Source organism: Mauremys reevesii, linkage group 2, assembly GCF_016161935.1.
Source record: "Mauremys reevesii isolate NIE-2019 linkage group 2, ASM1616193v1, whole genome shotgun sequence".
In the NCBI taxonomy this organism is placed as follows: domain Eukaryota; kingdom Metazoa; phylum Chordata; order Testudines; family Geoemydidae; genus Mauremys; species Mauremys reevesii.
This window is the reverse complement of record NC_052624.1, coordinates 380,651-400,785: the sequence shown is the minus strand read 5'-3', so window position 1 is coordinate 400,785 and position 20,135 is coordinate 380,651. Positions and strand designations below refer to the sequence as shown.

The following is a 20,135-nucleotide window of genomic DNA, read 5'->3' as shown; positions in this document are numbered from 1 at the left end:
GGGACACCCTCTATGGGACTCTCGGGAGACCCCTCCGGGAACCCTGCACTCCAGTCCAGGCCCCGTGGTCCCAGAGGCCTGCCCAGGGGCAGAAAGGGGCCAGCCCATTTCTGTGCAGTATCCAAATCCAGCCCCAGGAAAGGGAGGAAACCAGTTCTCCCCAGCTGCTTCAGAGGGGAGAGGTTCCTATGGAAACCACCAGGGCTTTAAAGGGCTTTTCTGTTTGGTTGTCACACCAGAACACAGCAGCCATCTCAGAGACATGACCTGGTTCAGGGTGAGAGAGATGCAGCTGCCAATGCCCCGGGCACCCCAGGTGGGCCGTGTGCTGGGCTGGCTCCGTGGCCTGGCTTGGCTGCGCTGACTCTGCAGCCTCACAAGGCAGGAAAAATATTTTTGCATGTATTTCTCTTGTGAGTTTGTTCCAAAGTAAAAAGGTAGGAATGGGAGCTGGCCCCTGTGAAGCATCTAGGCGCTAGCCTGGGCTCTCTGCTCTGCTGCCTGGCAGCTCACACCAGGGGCGGCTCTAGGCACCAGCAAAACAAGCTGGTGCCTAGGGCGGCCAAATCTAGGGGGCGGCAGGCTGGGCCGGCGGACCTGCCGCAGTCATGCCTGCGGGAGGTCCACCGGAGCCCCGGGACGACCGGACCTGCCGCAGGCATGACTGCGGAGGGGGCGCTCGTCCCGCGGCTCAGCTGGACCTCCCGCAGGCATGACTGCGGCAGCTCAAGCAGAGCCGCCGGACCCGCGAACCGTCCGCAGCCGCGGGAGGTCCAGCCGAGCCACGCGGGACCAGTGGTCCCTCTGCAGTCATGCCCGTGGGAGGTCCGCTGCTCCCGTGGCTCCGGGGCGCCTCCCGCGCATGACTGCTTGGGGCGGCCAAAAACGTAGAGCCGCCCCTGGCTCACACACCCCACTGAGCTGTCAGGCTCTCCTGGGCTCATGGCATCTTTAGCTGGGACACCACAAGCTGAATAAGCTGTTCAAGCGGCTCCAGCCATGGTGAGAGGGGAACAGCAGCCACTGGGAATCACTCTAGATAAAGCAACTGTTAAGGTTCTTCTCCCACTCTGAACTTTAGGGTAAAGATGTGGGGACCTGCATAAACACCTCTAAGCTTAACTACCAGCTTAGATCTGGTCTTGCTGCCACCACTCTCAAGTACTAGCTCCCTTTTCTGGATAGTCTTGAGAGACTTTTTCACCGAGTTCCTGGTGAACACTGATCCAACCCCTTGGATCTTAACACAAGGAGAATTTAACCATCCCTCTCCTTTCCCCCACCAATTCCTGGTGAGTCCAGAGCCAATCCCCTTGGATCTTAAAACAAGGAAAAATCAATCAGGTTCTTAAAAAGAAGGCTTTTAATTAAAGAAAGAAAGGTAAAAATAATCTCTGTAAAATCAGGATAGAAAATAACTTTACAGGGTGATCAGATTCAAAGAGCCCAGAGAAACCCCCTCTGGCCTTAGGTTCAAAGTTACAGCAAACAGAGGTCAAATCCTCTCAGCAAAAAGGAACATTTACAAGTTGAGAAAACAAAAATAAAACTAACACGCCCTGCCTGGCTGTTACGTACAAGTTTGAAACATGAGAGACTGGTTCAGAAGCTTTGGAGAGCCTGGATTGATGTCTGGTCCCTCTTAGTCCCAAGAGCGAACAACCCCCAAAACAAAGAGCACAAACAAAAGCCTTCCCCCCACCAAGTTTTGAAAGTATCTTGTCCCCTTATTGGTCCTCTGGGTCAGGTGTCATCCAGGTAACCTGAGCTCCTTAACCCTTTACAGGTAAAAGGATTTTGGTGTCTCTGGCCAGGAGGGATTTTATAGTATTGTAACCAGGAGGGCTGTTCCCTTCCCTTTATAGTTATGACAGCAACAGAAAAGATTTTGCTTCAAAGCACCTTCACCTTGCATGGTCCCTTGAAAGACGTGTTAACTACTTATGCTAAACAGTCTGTTCCACCTTGCATTGAGCTGTGTGCTCTGAGGCCAGGTCTGCATTGCAGACCTAGGTCACTATAACTATGTCGCTCAGGGGTGTGAAAAGTCTGGAGACCTTCTCCTGCTGACACAGCTACTGCCTCTTGGGGAGGCAGATGAACCATACCGATGGGAGAAGCTCTCCCGTCGGCATAGGAGCAGCTTCACTTAGGCTATGTCGTTCGGGGTGTGAAAAAAACCATCCCCAAGCAATGTAAGTTACACTGACAGAACCACGGTGTGCCCAGTGCTGTTGGCGGGAGAGCTTCTCCCACCGACACAGCTACCGCTGCTCACAGAGGTGGCTTTATTATACTGACAGCAGCACTCTCTACCATTGGCATCAAGCGTCTTCACCAGACGCAGCCACCAGACGCGCTGCATCGCTGCACATGCAGACATGCCCTTAAACACTGCGGCCGCACAGCTGTGTCAGTGCGTCTGCGCCGATGCAGCACGTACACCTTGCCCAGACCTGAAGAAGAGCTCAGTGTAGCTTGAAAGCTCGTCTCTCTCACTGACAGAATTTGGTCCAATAAAAGATATTCCCTCCCCGACCTTGTCTTTCAGAAACCAAACTAGAAAGCTCTGCTAAGGCAAGTATGAACCTGGCAATTACTGAACTGACTCTCTCAAAGCTGGCTTGTCTCCAGAGGTTCACTGAGTTCCACAAGCCCAGCTGAGTCAGAGCTCCTACAGCCAGACAGCTGAGAGTCCCCAAACCCACTTCTGACTGGAGCATGCAGAAGTATCTTCCGTGCCCCACTTAACTCTAACTAGGATGAACTGAGTTTGCCCAAACTTTAAAATAATAATAATAATAATAATGGGAAAAAATGCACTTCTGGGCCCCTCTCCTGGCTGGAGAATCCCAGCGCAAGGGGAATTGGCCTGTGGAAGTTCAGAACCACTGCAAACGGCCAGTAAGAATGTAGCGGACAGAGGCACAACCCATTGGGAGCTCCCATGCAATCTAGGAGACACCTTGCTCCATCCCTACTGTTCATTGTCTGGTACGCGCTGGCAGTGACAGACGCACAAGTGAGCCGCTGCCCTGCAGAGAATGTGCTGAGAACCAGCCGAGCCACCATGGCAGGAATTTGGCCAGAAGAGGCCCCTGCCTCCCTACTTCTCGCAAATACAGAGCTACCCAGGGCTGCATCCAGTTTAAAAGGCTGGAGCAATGCAGCTCCCACCACCTCCTAGTGGCACCGTCCAGTAACCAGCAGTGCCTGGTGTTCTTCCCCTTTGCTCCGTCACTCACACCCCATGGGCCAGGCAGACCCCAGCTCCTCTCCCTTCTTGGGGCTCTGCAGCCTGTCTCCACACACGGTGACACCCTCGGGCAGCTACGCAGCTCCTGGAGCTCCCTCCAGGTGAGGATTGAGAGCCCCAGCGTTGAGTGCAAGGTCTGAGGGGAGGGGGAAGAGAGGAGCATGGTGTCCCCTGTGCATGTGTGTCTGTCCCCAGCTCCCTATAGGGATGGGGACACCCCTAGGGTGACCAGACAGCAAGTGTAAAAAGTCAGGACATCTGGTCACCCTAGACACCCCCTTCTCAGGGACTGGGGACCCAGAGCTGCATGCAGGGTTCAAGGGATGGAAGCTGAGCAGAGGGGCCCAGAACCCTCGAGGGAGGGGCTGCCCCCCATTCTCTGGAGTTGTCATAAGTAGTTAGTTAAGGGTTAAGTTCTACCTGTAAAGGGTTAACACAGACCTGGTGAAACACCTGACCAAAGGACCAATCAGGGAAGAGAATTTGGAAATCCCAGAGAGCGGGAACTTGGGTCTCTGTGTTCTTTGTTCTGGGTTCTTAGCCGTCTGGAACTACACCAGCCCAGACGCTTAATCAAGCCTGCTCATCTCTCTGAACTAATTTCTCCTATTCCAGCTAGTGAGTATTAGAAGTACTGGGTAATTTCATCTAAGAATCCTGTGTCTGCAATTCTGTGTGTTTGTATTGATTATTCGTAATTTTGCCTGTATTGTTTGTACTGAGGAAAAGGGAGAAATTTCTCCAGGGATTAATAAGATTAGACCCTATAAATGTCTATCTTGGATTCATAGAGATTGTGTATTTTTTTCTTTTTTTATTCTTTTAATAAACTCTTTTAGGTTCAGGACTTGGTTAAGTTCCTTACCTGTGGATTCAGGGGAAGGAAGCTAGGCGTCACTCTGTGGAGACAAGGGTTGTCTCCAAGCAGAGAAAGCAGGGAAGGGAGAGGGAAGTGAAAGGAATCTTTCTCCCTCTGTGATTTGATCTGTGCTTCCCCAGGAAAGTCTCTGGAAGGAGGAGGGGGGAACAGAGGGGTGTCTCGATTCACCGAATCAATCGAGTGGTGGCAGCGAGAAGGAAACCTACCCTAAGGGTTAGGATGGGGGGAGAATACATGCGGGTCCCCATCTTTGAACCCAAAAGCTCAAAGTGGGGGTGAGACCCTATGACATGGTGGCACAGCGGTGTGTCGAACCCATTGCTAGAGGCTTTCTACCACAGTAGAAGCATTTTCAATACAGTGCCTGGAAGGAGGTGTGTCCTTCCTTTGTTTGATCAGCATTCCTTAGGTGGGGGGAAGTGCCCCTCACAGGTTTGCTGGGGAGATAACGATACCCCTAGGGTGACCAGACAGCAAGTGTAAAAAATCAGGACATCTGGTCACCCTAGACACCCCCTTCTCAGGGACTGGGGACCCAGAGCTGCATGCAGGGTTCAAGGGATGGGAGCTGAGCAGAGGGGCCCAGAACCCTCGAGGGAGGGGCTGCCCCCCATTCTCTGGAGTAGAGGCCTCTGTGTGCACAGCTCAGAGCTGCCTGGGCTCAGGGGCAGGGGGCTCGTTCCCTTTCAGGGCTGCACGAGGGCAGTGACCCGGACCATGGGCCCCCTCAGACTGGAGCCGGGCAGGGCTACCCCTGCAGCCAGGATCTGAGCAGACCCCCAGCGTGCTCCCGGTTGCCATTCCAGGTGTAGTTCTTGGCTCTGTCTCACCCCACATGCACCGCTCTTGTATCCCAGGGTACATGCATCCATGCCCCTACATGCGCGCACACACACACACCACATGCATGCACAACGCCCCAGGCTCACAAGCACACACACAGACACACATGCACAGACACCCCCCTCTCCCCCGGTTTGCCCCACATGCGCGTTTGCACTCCCCCTGCTCACTCCCACCCATGCACACAGACTTCTTTCTGCACAGACGGGCGGGACGAAGAATGAGTTGACTTTATGGAGCTGCCCTGCCCCAAGGACCCTAGAGCACAAAGGCCGGGGAGGGCCCCTCAGCCAGCACTATTTCTTCCCCTTTTTTCCTTTCTTGTCCTTCCCCTTTCCCTCCTTCCTGTCTGCTCTCTCCTGCGCTGCCTTGAGCCGCTTCTTACCCAGTGGCGTCTTCATGTACCAGTCCTGCAAAGGAGTGGGGGAGTCAGCGCAGAGCTGATGCTGCATCGCAGAGAACACCCCGGGTTGGGGGGATGGCAGAGATGAGCCAGAGTCAGCCCCTAGTGGTGACAGTAATGTGGGGGGCAGGGACCAGGCTAGAGGGGGGGCTGGGGGAAGGGGCCCCCTAGTGGTGACAGTAACATGGGGGCAGGGAACAGGCTGGGGTGTGGGGCTGGAGGGAAGGGCCCCCCTGTGCCTGCCCAGAGGGGTGACAGTAACATGGGGTGCAGGGATCAGGCTGGAGTGCAGGGGCCCCTGTACCTGCCTTGTGGGGTGACAGTAACATGGGGGGCAGGGACCAGGCTGGGGCAGGACTGGGGGAAGGGCCCCTCTGCCTGCCCCGAGGGGTGACAGTAAGGTGGGGGGCAGGGACCAGGCTGGGGCAGGACTGGGGGAAGGGCCCCTCTGCCTGCCCCGAGGGGTGACAGTAACATGGGGGGCAGGGACCAGGCTGGGGCAGGACTGGGGGAAGGGCCCCTCTGCCTGCCCAGAGGGGTGACAGTAACATGGGGGGCAGGGACCAGGCTGGGGCAGGACTGGGGAAGGGCCCTCTGCCTGCCCAGAGGGGTGACAGTAACTTGGGGGCCGGGACCAGGCTGGGGCAGGACTGGGGGAAGGGCCCCTCTGCCTGCCCCGAGGGGTGACAGTAACGTGGGGGGCAGGGACCAGGCTGGGGCAGGACTGGGGGAAGGGCCCCTCTGCCTGCCCCGAGGGGTGACAGTAACGTGGGGGGCAGGGACCAGGCTGGGGCAGGACTGGGGGAAGGGCCCCTCTGCCTGCCCCGAGGGGTGACAGTAATGTGGGGGGCAGGGACCAGGCTGGGGCAGGACTGGGGGAAGGGCCCCTCTGCCTGCCCAGAGGGGTGACAGTAACGTGGGGGGCAGGGACCAGGCTGGGGCAGGACTGGGGGAAGGGCCCCTCTGCCTGCCCAGAGGGGTGACAGTAATGTGTAAGGCTGGGACCTCCAGGGCTCAGCCAGGCACCTGCAGTGTCTTCTCTTCCTCACTGTAAATGGGGTCAGCCTTGGCCAGCAGCTGCAGGAACTCGCCTGCCCGCAGCGGCTTCTTGGGCATCTGCAGGAGGCGCCGCTCGGTCAGCGCCATCTGCACGGCCCGCGCCAGGTGCCCCTGGCTGTAGCCGTCCGAGAGCTTGGCCAGGGCACTGACGTCCAGGGCAGTGGTGATGGTGCCACCATGCTTCTTGATCAGGCGCTGCCAGGTCACTGTGGAGGCAAAGGGGACAATGGTGGGCGAGCTCTGTGCCGGGGGGAGGGGATAGGAGGAGAGACAGGGCATGGGGTGGAGGAACGGGGGGACCCAGCCAGAGGGCGGGGGGGATCTGTGCAGCCGCTGTGGGGCTGGGCCCAGCCTGCCCCTCTGATGCAGAACAGTCTGGGTGCTGTGGGGGAGGGGTGTAAAGTGGGTTTTCTCTAGCCCCTTCCCAGCTCAGCACTCAGCAGCGCCCAGCCCGCTGCTCTGGCTGCTGCTGCTTGGAGTCCTGCAACTGGGCACTGCCAGCTCCTTGGCTGGGCTGGAATCTGAATCCTGCAGTCACCTTGCCCCTCACTCTGGTGTTAACCCAGGGGCTGCAATTCGGGATGGGGCCAGGAGAATGGGGAGCCCAGCAGCGAGGTCCCCAGGTGGCTTTGGGGGCTCAGGGAGAGGTCAAGCCAAGCAATAAAGGACGGTAAATCCCTCGGTCTCCCCCTCAGCCCGCACCGGCCAGGCTCATTAGCAGGAGCTAACAGGCTGGGAGGAAGGGGCGGGGGGTGACGTTATTAATATGAACTGTGACCATATAGATCATTGTTGCAACCAAGTCATATAATGGCACCAAATCTTGTACAAAGGAGGTTAAGTAAGGTGTCCATGACAAGGTTATGATTGGCTGGTTCTGGTTATGCTGTCTGGGTGCATGTATCAGTTTTGTATTTAAAGTTATGAGTATTGGCTCTGTCCTGTCTGTATTTCAAACTTGTGCTGTGCTTCTGGGTGACACCCCAGACAAGCTGGTGTCAGCTCGGCCTAGCCTGCTTGATGGCCCATTAAGGACCATCAGCTACAACTGACCCACTGAGAGAAGCAGATACGCCTTGTGGCTCAGCAAGGCAGGGACCTGCCTATGGACAGAACTCTGAGGTTTTTCCAGGCCTTGTGCTGGGCAGCTTGTGTTTGGAACAAAGGAAGCACAGGCCACATGGCAAACGGACTATAAAAGGCAGCAGCAGCATCTCCATTTTGTCTTCAATCCTGCTTCTTGCCTCTGGAGGAACCTTGCTACAAACTGAAGCTCTGAACAAAGGACTGGGGATGTTCTCCTGTGACACAGTAGCGAGCAGGGTGACTGACCTGGGAACGTCGTCTAACTTTACTGGGCTGGCTGCTGGCTGCGCGGCAGCGCGAGGCGCGCTAAGTGCGTCGCCAGCGCCCAGCGGGAAAACTCCCAGCCTCCCCCCTGTCCCCACCTGTGGGAATAACAGACAGGGCTGGGGGGAGCGCTCCCAGCGCAGGGGGGGGCTTTGATTCACACTGGCGCGCGCCCGCAATTTGCAGCGCTGGAGAGGGTGTGTTTTCACACCCTGCTGCAGCGCTGCAAATTTGTAAGTGTAGCCAAGCCCTGAGACTGTCTGCATGGGGGATGGGAGAGCAGGGGATGACTTTATTTGAGGGACGATACCTGAGCCTGTAACCGGAGCCGGGAAGAGGGTTGGGCCAGGTGACACCTTTGCCCGGAAAATGGACAAAGGCTAGAGGAGGATGGGAGCAGGGGGAGTGAGACGGGTGGAGGAGGTTTTTTTTCAGTCTTGGGCTGGCTGGGGAATCGTAGGGAACCCCGAGGTTGGGATCTAAGTTCCCTTCCCCCCAGAAGGACCTGACTAAGGGGTCCTGTTTATGCCAACAAGCTCTGGTTTGGACTAAGTTCCTGTCATCTAATAAACCTTCTGTTTTACTGGCTGGCTGAGAGTCACAATGGGGTGCAGGGGCCTGACAACAGGATTGGCAACAGCGTGATTTGTGGGTAAGATCTGATTTGTATATTGACCTGGGTCTGGGGCTTGGTCCTTTGGGATCGAGGGAACCTTTTTCTTTTATTGGGGTGTTGGTTTTCATAACCCTTTGTCCCCATGATGAGTGGCACTGGTTGTGATACGAGGGAATTGCTTGTATGACTTCTGGTTAGCCAGTGAGGTGAGACCGAAGTCCTCTCTGTTTGGCTGGTTTGGTGCCTTAATAGTAAGAGAACTGGATAAATTCATGGAGGTTAAGTCCATTAATGGCTATTGGCCAGGATGGGTAAGGAACGGTGTCCCTAGCCTCTGTTTGTCAGAGGGTAGAGATGGACGGCAGGATCATTACCTGTTAGGTTCACTCCCTCTGGGGCACCTGGCATTGGCCACTGTCAGCAGACAGGATACTGGGTTGGATGGACCTTTGGTCTGACCCGGTACGGCCGTTCTTATGTTCTTATGTAAATGAACTCCAGCTTTGGGCTGTAACTTCCCTGTTCTAAGCAATTTGTCCTGAATTGATACTCTCAGTAGTGTCCTGCCAGAGGCAGCATCGTTACAGCAGGATGGAGACCAGGAGGGGAAGGTCAGGCTCAGAGGGAGGAAAGAGCCTACTAGTGTTGCTGGACAGGCCGGTGTGAGGCCAAGCCGTGTAAATAGCCTGTAAATAGTGGGAAACTGGTGGTGGGAAATAGACCCTAAATAAAGAGCACGGGTGTTGCACCAGCTTGGAGCGTCCCTGAGTCTTTAAGATGCGGGGTTGAGGGGCCAAATCTGATGGGGCACGGCGTGCACTCCGTTACAGCCCCCCAAAGCACTGCTGAAAGGGGAGGGAACCAGCCAGTCACCGGCACCAGCTGGCTGACCTCCACAACCAGCCCTGCCTGGGCCGGGCTGCCCCCTCACCGTAGCGGGATGCGTAGTCAGGCCGGGGGAGGAGGAGGATCCGCTCATAGGCTTTGCACAGTGTCTTCACATCAGCTGCATAGGGCTTATCCGACGTGCCGATTAGCAGCACCCGGTCCTCTGGCTTCAGCAGCTTCAGGGCTTTAGGTAAATCCCTCTTCAGTCGCTTGGGGTCAGCCTGCAAGGCAGCAAAGGGCAGAGTCATGGGGGTTAGGTCGAGCCCGCACGCAGTGGAGGGAGAGTTTCTGGGGGTCAGGTCAAGCCATGGGCAGGGGGAGACCAGGGTCACTGGGGTCAGGTTGAGCCTGCAGCTGGGGCGGGTAGGCAGAGTTACTAGGGTCAGGTCAAACTCATGGGCCAGGGAGTCAGAGTTATAGGGGTCAGAATGAGCCCACAGGCAGTGGGGGCAGGGTCCCTGGGGTCAGGCCGAGCCCGTGGGCGGGGCTGAGGCAGGGTCCCTGGGGTCAGGCCAAGCCCGTGGGCGGGGCCGGGGCAGGATCTCTGGGTCAGGTCGAGCCCATGGGCGGGGCCGGGGCAGGGTCCCTGGGGTCAGGCCGAGCCCGTGGGTGGGGCCAGGGCAGGGTCCCTGGGGTCAGGCCGAGCTCGTGGGCGGGGCCGGGTCCCTGGGGTCAGGTCGAGCCCGTGGGCGGGGCCGGGGCAGGGTCCCTGGGGTCAGGTCGAGCTCATGGGCCAGGGAGTCAGAGTTATGGGGGTCAGAATGAGCCCACAGGCAGCGGGGGCAGGGTCCCTGGGGTCAGGTCGAGCCTGTGGGCGGGGCAGGGTCCCTGGGGTCAGGTCGAGCCCGTGGGCGGGGCCGGGGCAGGGTCCCTGGGGTCAGGCCGAGCCCGTGGGCGGGGCCGGGGCAGGGTCCCTGGGTCAGGTTGAGCTCATGGGCCAGGGAGTCAGAGTTATCGAGGTCAGAATGAGCCCACAGGCAGTGGGGGCAGGGTCTTTGGGTCAGGTCGAGCCTGTGGGCGGGGCAGGGTCCCTGGGGTCAGGTCGAGCCTGTGGGCAGGGGCTGGGGTCACTGGGACCAGAGCGAGGGGCCTGGCACGGGCTAGGATGCAGCTGTGCCAATGCACAGTCTCAGGTGCCCCTGCCCTCTCTGGCATGAACTGGGGCAATGTCTGTACAATTCATGAATTCTGGCTAATGCCATGAGGTGTATTCTGAAAACCAGCTGTATCAGGAGTGTCCATATGGGTGTGGGGCCAGCACTGCTGACGGGTCTCATAGTGGGGACACACATGAAAGATACCAGGGGGTCCTTTAGCTTTAACAACCCTACTCGGGGAAAACACCCGGGAACAACAGGTGAGCAAAATCCCTAGAAAACCAGTTTCGCTGACTCTTGGGACAGGAGAGGGAAAGGCAGGAGCAGTGGGGACTCACCCCGAAGACAGAACAAAGGATGCCAGGGGGTTTAAGTAGCAAGGTACACGAACAGAAGGGGGCCAGATAAGAGGAAGCGGGAGAGACCAAGGTCACCCACCATGTAGCAGCCTTGTAGGGCAGAGAGCCCGTGCCCACTTTCCTGAGCCCACATGGTCCCAAAGACTGCACAACCCATGGGATGCTGACACCCATCCAAAGAACGCCCTGGAATGGTGAGGACATGGGGGTAGTGTGCGTTGTTTTGTACTCTCCTGTGCTTTACGTGGTTATGTCAAAGAGTATTAATGTGTTACCCTCTGTGCAAAAGGCGTGAGTGCGTTCACTGCTTCACAGCTGCTGCGTGCCCCTAGAGCGTTAAACTGTAACCAGAAGCTTCGCGTGTCGGGGCAGAGCTCTGGGAAAGGGTGTGTTTGAGTACAGGGGAGTCCGAAGGGTCACCACTGCGCTCAGCTGTGCTAGACGGCTGGACAGTGGCTTCCAGCGCTTTGGAGAGGGGGCCAGACAGGCCTGTGCCCTGAGACCCAAGGACTGGGACAGTGGCTGGGCCGTACAGGCTCTGGGACCCAGAGCAGTAGAGGCTTGGACTCCTCTGCCAGCAGTCCTTGTGTGTGGCCATAGGCGCCGACTTCACCACTTTCACATGGGTGCTGGACCCCCCCCGCCCCTGCCCCCACGCCACCCCTTCCATGAGGCCCCACCTCTTCCCTGCCCCCATTCCAACCCTTTCCCCAAAGTCCCCGCCCCAACTCTGCCTCTTCCCCACCTCCTCCCCCTGAGCGTACCACGTTCCCGCTCCTCCCCCTACCCAGAGTGTGCAAACAGCTGTTTGGCGTCGGCTGGGCGGTAGGCGGAGGAGCAGGTAGGCAGCGCACTCAGTGGGGAGTGAGGGAAGCTTGGCTGCCAGTGGTTGCAGAGCACCCACTGATTTTTCCCCATGAGTGCTCCAGCCCCGGAGCACCACAGAGTCGGCACCTATGTGTGTGGCCAGGAGGGGGTGCTAGCTAGGATCTATTACGCCCTCGATGTGACAAAGTGGGGGTTTATTCATCTTGTTATGTTGCATGTGAGTCTTACTGTCCTAAACTAATACTGTGTGTGCCTCAGTTTCCCTGTGTACTGCACCAATACTTCAGTGGTGGGAATTGGGTGTGTGATTTTGCTGAGGCCCCGGGGCAGGTGAGGCTGCTCAACTATTTGCAGCTGTGTAACCTGAGACCCAGGAGGGGTGTGTGACCAGGTGACACCTTTGGCCCGGGAAGCACAAAGAGAAGGAGGAGGGGCATGCAGGGGTGGTGTAGGAGGTTGGGTCGCTGGAAGCTGGCAGTCTGTGTGGGGGGACTGGAAGAGGGGGAATCCAGGGTGTCTGGCCCAGGACTCCCAAGATGGACTTGGCTGAAAGTCACTGATGTCTGTAATAGCAAGCTCTGTTCTATGCTGTGGTCCTGTTGACGAATAAACCTTCTGTTTTACTGGCTGGCTAAGAGTGATGTCTGACTGCAAAGTGGGGGTGCAGGACGCTCTGGCTGCCCCAGGAGCCCCGCCGGTGCAGACTCACTGTGGGAAGCGCACGGAGGGGCACAGGATGCTGAATGCTCTGAAGTCAGGCCCAGGAAGGTGGAAGCTGTGTAAGCTTCTTGCCCTGGAGACAGTCTGCTCAGAGGGAGGCAGCTTCCCCAGAGTCCTAACTGGCTTTGTAGGGAGCAGTTCCAGAGCATCACCCGGGGACCCTGTGACACTCCCCACTCTGGTGACCCCGTCCGCCTCCCCAGCAGCCCCCGGCCCCAACTCTCACCTGCTTTTCCTCTTTTGGCACCTTCTTGTAAAAGGTCTTCTCTGCGTTCCCGATCCAAATCACCGACGGCTGCATCAACCTGGCCACCTAGAACGCCCAGAGAGGAGGTTCAGCCCGAGCCCCCAGCCACAGGAAAGGAAAGGGTAGGCCCTGAGCTGCTAACCCCAGAGAAACGCCCCTCTTGCCCCCCCGCAACACCATACTGCACTAGGCCTACGTGAAAATCTGCCCCGTCCCTCCCCTGGGGTCTGAGCTCTGCCCTGCTCAGGTGGGGAATGGCCCATGTCCTGCGCTGTGCCGTGCAGGTACCTTGAACACCACATGCATCAGCATGCTGAGGCCGGCCTTCCCTGGGTACTTGCCCACCAGGTTGTCTGGGGACAGGTCAAAGAGGTTGGCGCCTGTCTCGGTGCACACAGTATGGACCAGCATCTTCTTCCCAGTTCCAGCAGGCCCAGCAAGCAGGACAGACTTCACCTGCGGTGCCATCTCGTGCAGTGTGGGGGACCCTGGGGCACAACAGGGGCGGGGAGAAGGTTTCTGCTTCATTCCAACACAGCCGTCACAGCATCCCATGGAGACACCCCTCCTCACGTGAATGCCCATCCCCTACCCACAGAAAAACCGAATCATGCCCGACCTCTGTATGGAAATGCCAGGCCATGCCCCCACTCTACCCCTCCATGGGAATGCCAGGCCATGCCCAACCCCCCACTGCCACAGGAATGCCACGCCATGCCCGACCACCCTCCGCCCAAGGGAATGCTGGGCCATGCCCGACCCCCTCCTCACCACGGAGAAACCGAGTCATGCCCAACCCCCCATGGGAATGCCAGCCCATGCCCAACACCCCCACCCACAGGAATGCCAGGCCATGCCTTCCCCACACCCACTCCCCATAGGAATGCCAGGCCATGACTTCTCCCCTCTGCCCCCAGGAGTGCCAGCCCTGCCCGACCTCTCCCCACCGCACAGAAATGCCAGGCCTAGCCTGACCCTCCTCCCTCCATGGGAGTGCCAGCCCTGCCCGACCTCCCCGCACCGCACAGAAATGCCAGGCCTAGCCAGACCCTCCTCCCCTCATGGGAGTGCCAGTCCTGCCCGACCTCCCCGCACCGCACAGAAATGCCAGGCCTAGCCAGACCCTCCTCCCCCCATGGGAGTGCCACGCCATGCTGCCAGGCCCTGGCAGTGACTAGGGTGGTGCAGGGCTTTCCCACACAGCGATTTGGTTCTTGCCATGGGAGACTGCAGGGATACTGCACCCTTGTGCAGCGCACACCCCAACGTCTGTTGCAGGGCAGGGTACCTACATCACCCACCTGTCCCCCCTCACCAGCCCCCCCATGTGCACCAGGATGGGGTGGCTGGTCCCTTACCCAGGCGAAGGATGGCATACAGGGTGATGTTCTGCCTGATGTCCATCACCGAGGGCGTGGGTTCAATGCCCGCCATGCGCAGGGTAGTGCCCAGGTAGCAGAAATCGCCTGTCGGGGGAGGCAGGCGGGAACGGCAGGGAAGAGGGGGACAGAGACAGCTCCCCACCCTCCACCCCACCGGTGGTGAGGGACACAGGCTGGGTCAGACCCCCTCCCCGCACACACATCCTCTCACTTATAGCAGCACGCTAGGTGGGGCGAGACATGCACCTCCCCCTTCCCCTGGGGAGAGGACTCCTGTCCCCACCCGCTCCCCTGAAGCAGCAAGCAGCTCCTGTCCCCTTTGCACACCCACCCTGGCCTGCACCCCCAACATAGAACCGATGGGGCAGCGAGCTGGCCCCCTGCCCCCACAGGGGCCATCCCACCCCAATGGCCCTGGCGGACTCACCCGTGTAGTCAGCCAGCTGGACACGCTGGGGCTGCTTGAGGATTCCCTGCAGCACCAGCTCCTCGTACAGAGAGTCCAGGGTCCTGGAGGGGGAGTGGGGATTAGGGGAGCCCAGCGCCTGGCTGTGCCCAGCCCCACCCACAGTCTGGGGGGCAGATTGGGTCAGTATTGCCACCGAGCCAGGGCGAGCTGCAGCAAGGCGCAGAGGCTGGGGAAGCCCCGCCAGGGCCCATCCAATCTAGCCCCAGACAGGACTGTTCCGCAAGGCCTAGACTAGCAGAGACCGAGCAGGGCACATTGAGGGACAGAAGCGTGTCAGGGTGTGATGAAGTGGGACTGTTCTTAATGTTTCCCCTGTATACTGTGTGGGTGCCTCGGTTTCCCCTATGCATTTCTTAAGTCTCCAGTGTGCATAAATTGCTGACACTTTGTATCCTGGCAACAAATGGCTGGGGCCCTTCCCCCCTGCAAGGGGATGGCGAAAGGTGAACAAAGATCAGGTGACCTCCTGGCCTGGGAAAGAGACAAAGGCCAGAGAGGAGGGACTGGAGGGGGTTTCAGTTTGGGGCTGGCTGGGGACGGGGAGTGAGGGCAGATGGGGTTGTCTTGCTCGCTGGGCCCCGAATGGACCCGGCCGAGGGGTCCTGTTCTCTGTACCTACAAGCTCTGTTTTAGACCATGTTCCTGTCATCTAATAAACCTCTGTGTTACTGGCTGGCTGAGAGTCACGTCTGACTGCGCAGTGGGGGTGCAGGACCCGGTGGCTTCCCCAGGACCCCGCCTGGGCGGACTCGCTGTGGGAAGCGCACGGAGGGGCAGAGGATGCTGAATGCTCCAAGGAGAGATCCAGGAGGTGAAGCCCTGTGAGCTTCCTGCCCTGCAGACAGGCTGCTCCAAGGGAGAGAAGGCTCCCCAGAGTCCTGCCTGGCTTTGTGGGGAGCAGTTCCAGAGCAGCGCCAGGGGACTCTGTGACACAGGGGAGGTGGAGAACTCACACAGGAAAGGGGAGCAGGAGCTGGGTGTGTCCGGCCACTGGAGTGCAGGAGGGGTCAGGGCACACAGGGGAGCTGGGGGGGTCTTCCCAAGGAAAGGGGGTTAGGGCTGATACCTGTCCGGGGTTAAATCTTTCTCCTTTTTCCCTCCTTTCTTCCCCTTCTGCTGCTGGGAAAAGAACAACAAACCTTAACATCTAAGCAGGCTGAGAGCCCACCACCCCCACATAAGGGTCCCCTCCCTGTCTGTGTCTCCAGTGGCAGCCCCCCGCCCTTTGTGAGAGTCCTCCCATCTGTGGGCCCAGTAATATCACTCCGTCCCCACTCGCTGGTGTAGGTCCCCAGGGCTGTCCCCCAATGAGTGCACCCCCTTGCCTTTGGGGGGCCCTGGGGTAGGGACACGCCCTCTGACCTTGCTGCTCTTCTTTTCCTTGCGAGGTTTCCCCTCCTCTCGATCCACAGCCAGTTTCAGTCGCTGCAATTCCTCCCGCATCAGCTCATCCACCTGGGGTCAGATAGCCTTTGAGACAGCAACTGGGGCCTCCCCACAAGCCCAGGAACTCCCCACTGAACAGGCTTCTGCCCTACACTTTCCCTCCCCCAAGGCTCCCCGCTACCCCTCACTGTCTTCTGCTTGAGATGCACGGAGAACAGCGGCTGGCTATCTTCCCTGATGGCAGCCTGGCTTCCATCCCACTGCACACAAGGGGCATGGCAGCCATCTTCACCAGGGGCAGCCTCCCAGCCCCCCACAAGGGCTACAGGGGCATGGCAGCCATCTTGGGTGATGGCAGCCTGGGGCTTCAGTCCAGCTGCAATTTAAAAAACCCACCTAACATCTTGAGCCAGTGCCCAGCTCACACCAGGAGGACCTGGGAGCCCCACTCACCCCCAGTACCCCTGAACCAGGGGAACCCAGAGCCCCAGCTCCCCCAAACCCAACCTCAGAGCCATCCCACACTCAGCATGTGGTCCCTGGGGCAGTGACTGCTCAGCAGGGCGAGCCCCCTTGTACCCCCACAACACAGCCCTGTCTCTGCCCCTCACTTGCAGCCGCAGCTCCTTCTCCACCTCCTTCCTCTTCTGGGCTTTGATCAACTCTGGCTCATAGCGCTGCTCGAAGTTATCGGATTCATCCTGATTCCCCCAGATGGCTGCAGGGAAGGGGGGCAGGTCAGGTGCTGCTTTTGCCCCTCCCAGCTCTGCCTTCCCTGCCCCTCCTGGACCACATTTTAATAGTGTGATGCAGTAGGGGCTGTCTGTGTGGGGGATGGGAGAGCAGGGGGTGACTTTAGGTGATGGACCGTACCTGAGCCTGTAACCTGAGCTAGGCAGCGGGGAGGGGGAGTAAACAGCTCTGCCGGGAAGCTGGGCAAAGGGAAGAGAGCCTGCTGGAGAGGGTTTGGGTCAGTTTCGGTTTTGGGGCTGGGTGGTGGAATTCAGGGAATCCCAAGCTGGGAGCTAAGCTCCCTGAACCCCCAGAAGGACCAGATTGAGGGGTCCTGGTTGTGCCTACAAGCTCTGCTGTAGCCTGCGTTCCTGTTGTCCAATAAACCTTCTGTTTTACTGGCTGGCTGAGAGTCACTGTGAGTCCCAGGAAGAGAGGTGCAGGGCCTGACTCCCCCATACTCCGTGACAAATAGGGAGAATATCTCAGCGCAACTTCCCTCTTCCCATCCACCTCCCTCCCCGCAATTACACAATCACGCAACAACCCTGGGGTATCTATAGTAACCACTTACATGGGAAAATAATATTAGGAAAGGATTTAAGCCCAGTAAAGTTCTCTGCATTTTAATGCCATGCAGCAGTGACCCCATGAGCAGAGCCTAGCCATGCCCTGCAGGCACCTATGGACTCTCAAAAGAAAACAGTCTCAAACACACGTGTGACAGCCTGGCTCAGATCAATGAGGCCCAAGGAGCTCAGGGCAGCCTGGGGATAGGCTCCCAGCTCTCCCCATCAGCAGGAAATGACACAGTAGCACAGTGACTAATGCCCAAGGCAAGAATATGCCAGATTTTACAAAACCAGGCCTCAATGTGAACACGTGAGTGATCCAGGATAACACCCTAGCTGTGTAGGGAATGGTCTTACCGGAGACCACACAGCTGCCTCTGTGCTGTGGCTTCATCAGCTCAGCGATGACAGATCTCCCTGGCGTAACACAAGCTCTGTGCTGGTTGTCCCCCAGCTCAGCCAGACCCTGAGCTCGGCAGGGCAGGCGTGTGCCTCCCCTGCCCACAGGGTGGAGGGTTCAGGGGTGGCGGGCACAGGGGCGCAGTACAGGATACGAGTCGGCTTGGTCTAACACAGCAAGGCCCAGGCAAATGGGACTAGACTCCAGTGACTGGGCCAGGCTGGACGTTCTCATCCCAGGCCAGAAAGTCACAACTGCACCACCCAAGCCAGGTAGCAGGGTCCAGTCCTGCCCTAACCTGCTCACGACCCCCTGCCACCCTGCTCCTGGGTCTGTACAGGTCAGGTCCCCCCACTGCCCCAGGCTCAGGTCCCCCTCACTCTGATACTGTGTGAAGCCCTCGCTGATCACTGGCAGGAATTTGGACAGCGCCAGTTTCAAACCTTCATCTTCTTCCTGGAAAAAAACCCCAAACCCAGCAAGTTACTCAAATGAACTGACCCACCATTGGGAGGGAAACCGTGGGGGGAGCCCTGGGACACAAGGACCAAGCAGTGCCTGGCCCTGCCCCAGAACTACCCTCCACGCACTCTGCCCCACCCCTCAAACCCATGTGCCCCCCTCCTCCCCGCGCTGGGGGTCCTCTATCCCGACCCTGCCATGGGGCTCTCCCCTACCCCACTGCCAGCCAGCCTCTCACCTGCTTCTTGTCCTTGCCTTTCTTCTGCTTCCCTTCCTTGGTCTTCTCTTTATCCTTTTTCTTATCCTTCTTCCTCTGTCCCTCAGCTTCCAGGAGGTCCAGCTCAGCTTTGACCTGCGGGAATCCCAGCCAGCTGGACCCACGCCTCGGTGCCAGAGTCCCCATCCACAGCTGGATGTGATGGGGGGGAGGGGGCAGAGCTCCCTGGGTCTCCAGGGGGCAGGCAGCTGCTCCTGGCAGAGCTCAGGGAGCAGTGTGGAGGCGTCTATAGCTGAGAGTCCTTTCTGACCTGGGGCTGGATCAGAGCTGGCCTCTCTTAGGGGGGAAAGGCCTCATATCCCATTCCCTGAGCCAGCCGCTCTCCAGCTGAGAGCCAGTGACCCATATTCCATTCCCCTCACCCTGGGCTGCACTGGAGCTAGTGGCCCCACTCTCCTGCTCTTGGCTCATTAGCCCCTGCCCCCCAGCCTGGATCCTGCCCCGATACCTGCTCTGGAGTCTTTTCTGCAAAAAGGATGCTGGAGCCTCCAATCTCCTCGTCAGGGAATTCAGGGAAGCGGCCGGTCAGGTCGCTGTGGAAGGAAAACATGAGCATGTCCCAGGTGCAAAGCCCCGTGCTGGTTTGTTAGCGGACTGGGGGAGGCAGCGAGCAGACGGGTCAGTGCTGCAGGTTTGGCTGGAAGGAGACACAGTAGCCCAGGAGCACTGGGCTGGCATAGGCGTGGGGTGAGGAGTGTGGTGACTGCTGGGCAGCAGGGAGCCCAGGAAAGGGGTGGGAACATGGAGGGGCATGGCAAGGGCCCATGCAGCTGTGCACACTCACTGGCACTCAATGAACCACTGCCGGAGCTGCTCCTTCATCTCCTCCCTCATGTCAGGTCCCTCCACCTCGTAGAGCCCTTCCCGGATGCTCACCATGGCCTGTTGGTACTCGGCTTCATAGTCAGCCTGCCGCAGGTGCCGGAACTCCTCCCCGAGCTGGGCCCGCAGCATGGCGGCTGACAGGCCCAAGGCCTTGGGGTCTGGGGCCTGCAGGGGGAGGTCCAGAAAGATGGAGGGCAGGAACATGGGAACACCCCTGAACTGACCAAGCGGGGGGGGAGCGCGAGCAGGATGAGGCACTGGGGCACAGGCACAGCCCTGTACTGACCGGGGGGAGGGGTCAGGTTGGGGGCCTGGCGAGGGGGATGTCAGAGCCATTAGCGCCTGCTGGATGTATCTCAGAGCCTACATTTCCTGCCACAGCAGTGGGCCCCTAACACTGCTCTGGCCTTGCTCCCTTGTTTCCCCTGCCCCAGTCTCTGCTCCTCTGGGTGCAGGCAGCAGAACTGGGTGACAACAAGCCAGGAGAGTGTGCGACCTGGAAGGGACATTAGCACCATCAGGGAGAAATTGTGTGCGAAAGCGAGCAGTGCGTGTGTAAATTACCCCGTAATGAGTTTGTAATATGCATGTGTGGTGCTTCCCGCGCGGCGTCATCACAATGGCACAGGCACTTTCCTGCCTCATTGCCTCCCAAATGGATTTTAAATATCATTCTGAGGACACAATTATTTAAAACGCTGAACTAAACACTCGCTAATGGGAAAGCGGTGTGCGGCCCACACCAACCATTCCTCACAGGGGCTACTCTCCGACGGCCTGGCCCCACCCCGCCCCACCCCACCCCACAGCCACTCGGCAAACCCAGGAGCTCTCTGCTTCCCTTGCACACAGCACAAATCTAGGCAGGAAAATCCTCAAGGAAACAGAGAAAACTCCTGCCATCCTGCAGCCCCCTCCTTGCCCTGCAGCCACACTCCTGACCTCCCCTCTGCAGCCAACTCTCCACCCTCCAATCTCCCTATTGCACACCCCAACCTCTCCACCCTGCAGCCTGATCCTCTCCACTCTACCAGGGCTGCTGTATAGCGGGGGTGCTCAAGAGCCATTGAACCAAACTGTAAAC

General features: G+C 58.6%; 1 protein-coding gene across 7 annotated transcripts in view; it reads right to left on the bottom strand.

Annotated features, from left to right (window-relative positions):
- Positions 1 to 5,257: 5,257 nt before the first annotated feature.
- Positions 5,258 to 20,135, bottom strand: part of IQCA1L (IQ motif containing with AAA domain 1 like) — a 50,079-nt gene continuing 35,201 nt past the window's right edge. For 2 of the 7 annotated variants that reach the window (XM_039521197.1, XM_039521204.1), the window contains 14 exons: positions 19,011 to 19,216; positions 18,675 to 18,759; positions 18,188 to 18,301; positions 17,868 to 17,943; positions 16,395 to 16,501; positions 15,760 to 15,852; positions 15,464 to 15,516; positions 14,356 to 14,438; positions 13,905 to 14,012; positions 12,835 to 13,034; positions 12,526 to 12,612; positions 9,339 to 9,516; positions 6,409 to 6,647; positions 5,258 to 5,389 (listed from right to left, as the gene is read on the bottom strand). In XM_039521197.1, the coding sequence (XP_039377131.1) occupies positions 5,276 to 5,389; positions 6,409 to 6,647; positions 9,339 to 9,516; positions 12,526 to 12,612; positions 12,835 to 13,034; positions 13,905 to 14,012; positions 14,356 to 14,438; positions 15,464 to 15,516; positions 15,760 to 15,852; positions 16,395 to 16,501; positions 17,868 to 17,943; positions 18,188 to 18,301; positions 18,675 to 18,759; positions 19,011 to 19,216 (1,743 nt within the window). In that variant the 3' untranslated portion in view covers positions 5,258 to 5,275. The remainder of the gene's footprint in view (positions 5,390 to 6,408; positions 6,648 to 9,338; positions 9,517 to 12,525; positions 12,613 to 12,834; positions 13,035 to 13,904; positions 14,013 to 14,355; positions 14,439 to 15,463; positions 15,517 to 15,759; positions 15,853 to 16,394; positions 16,502 to 17,867; positions 17,944 to 18,187; positions 18,302 to 18,674; positions 18,760 to 19,010; positions 19,217 to 20,135) is intronic. The other 5 variants (XM_039521198.1, XM_039521199.1, XM_039521200.1 and 2 more) reach the window with 5 other exon arrangements.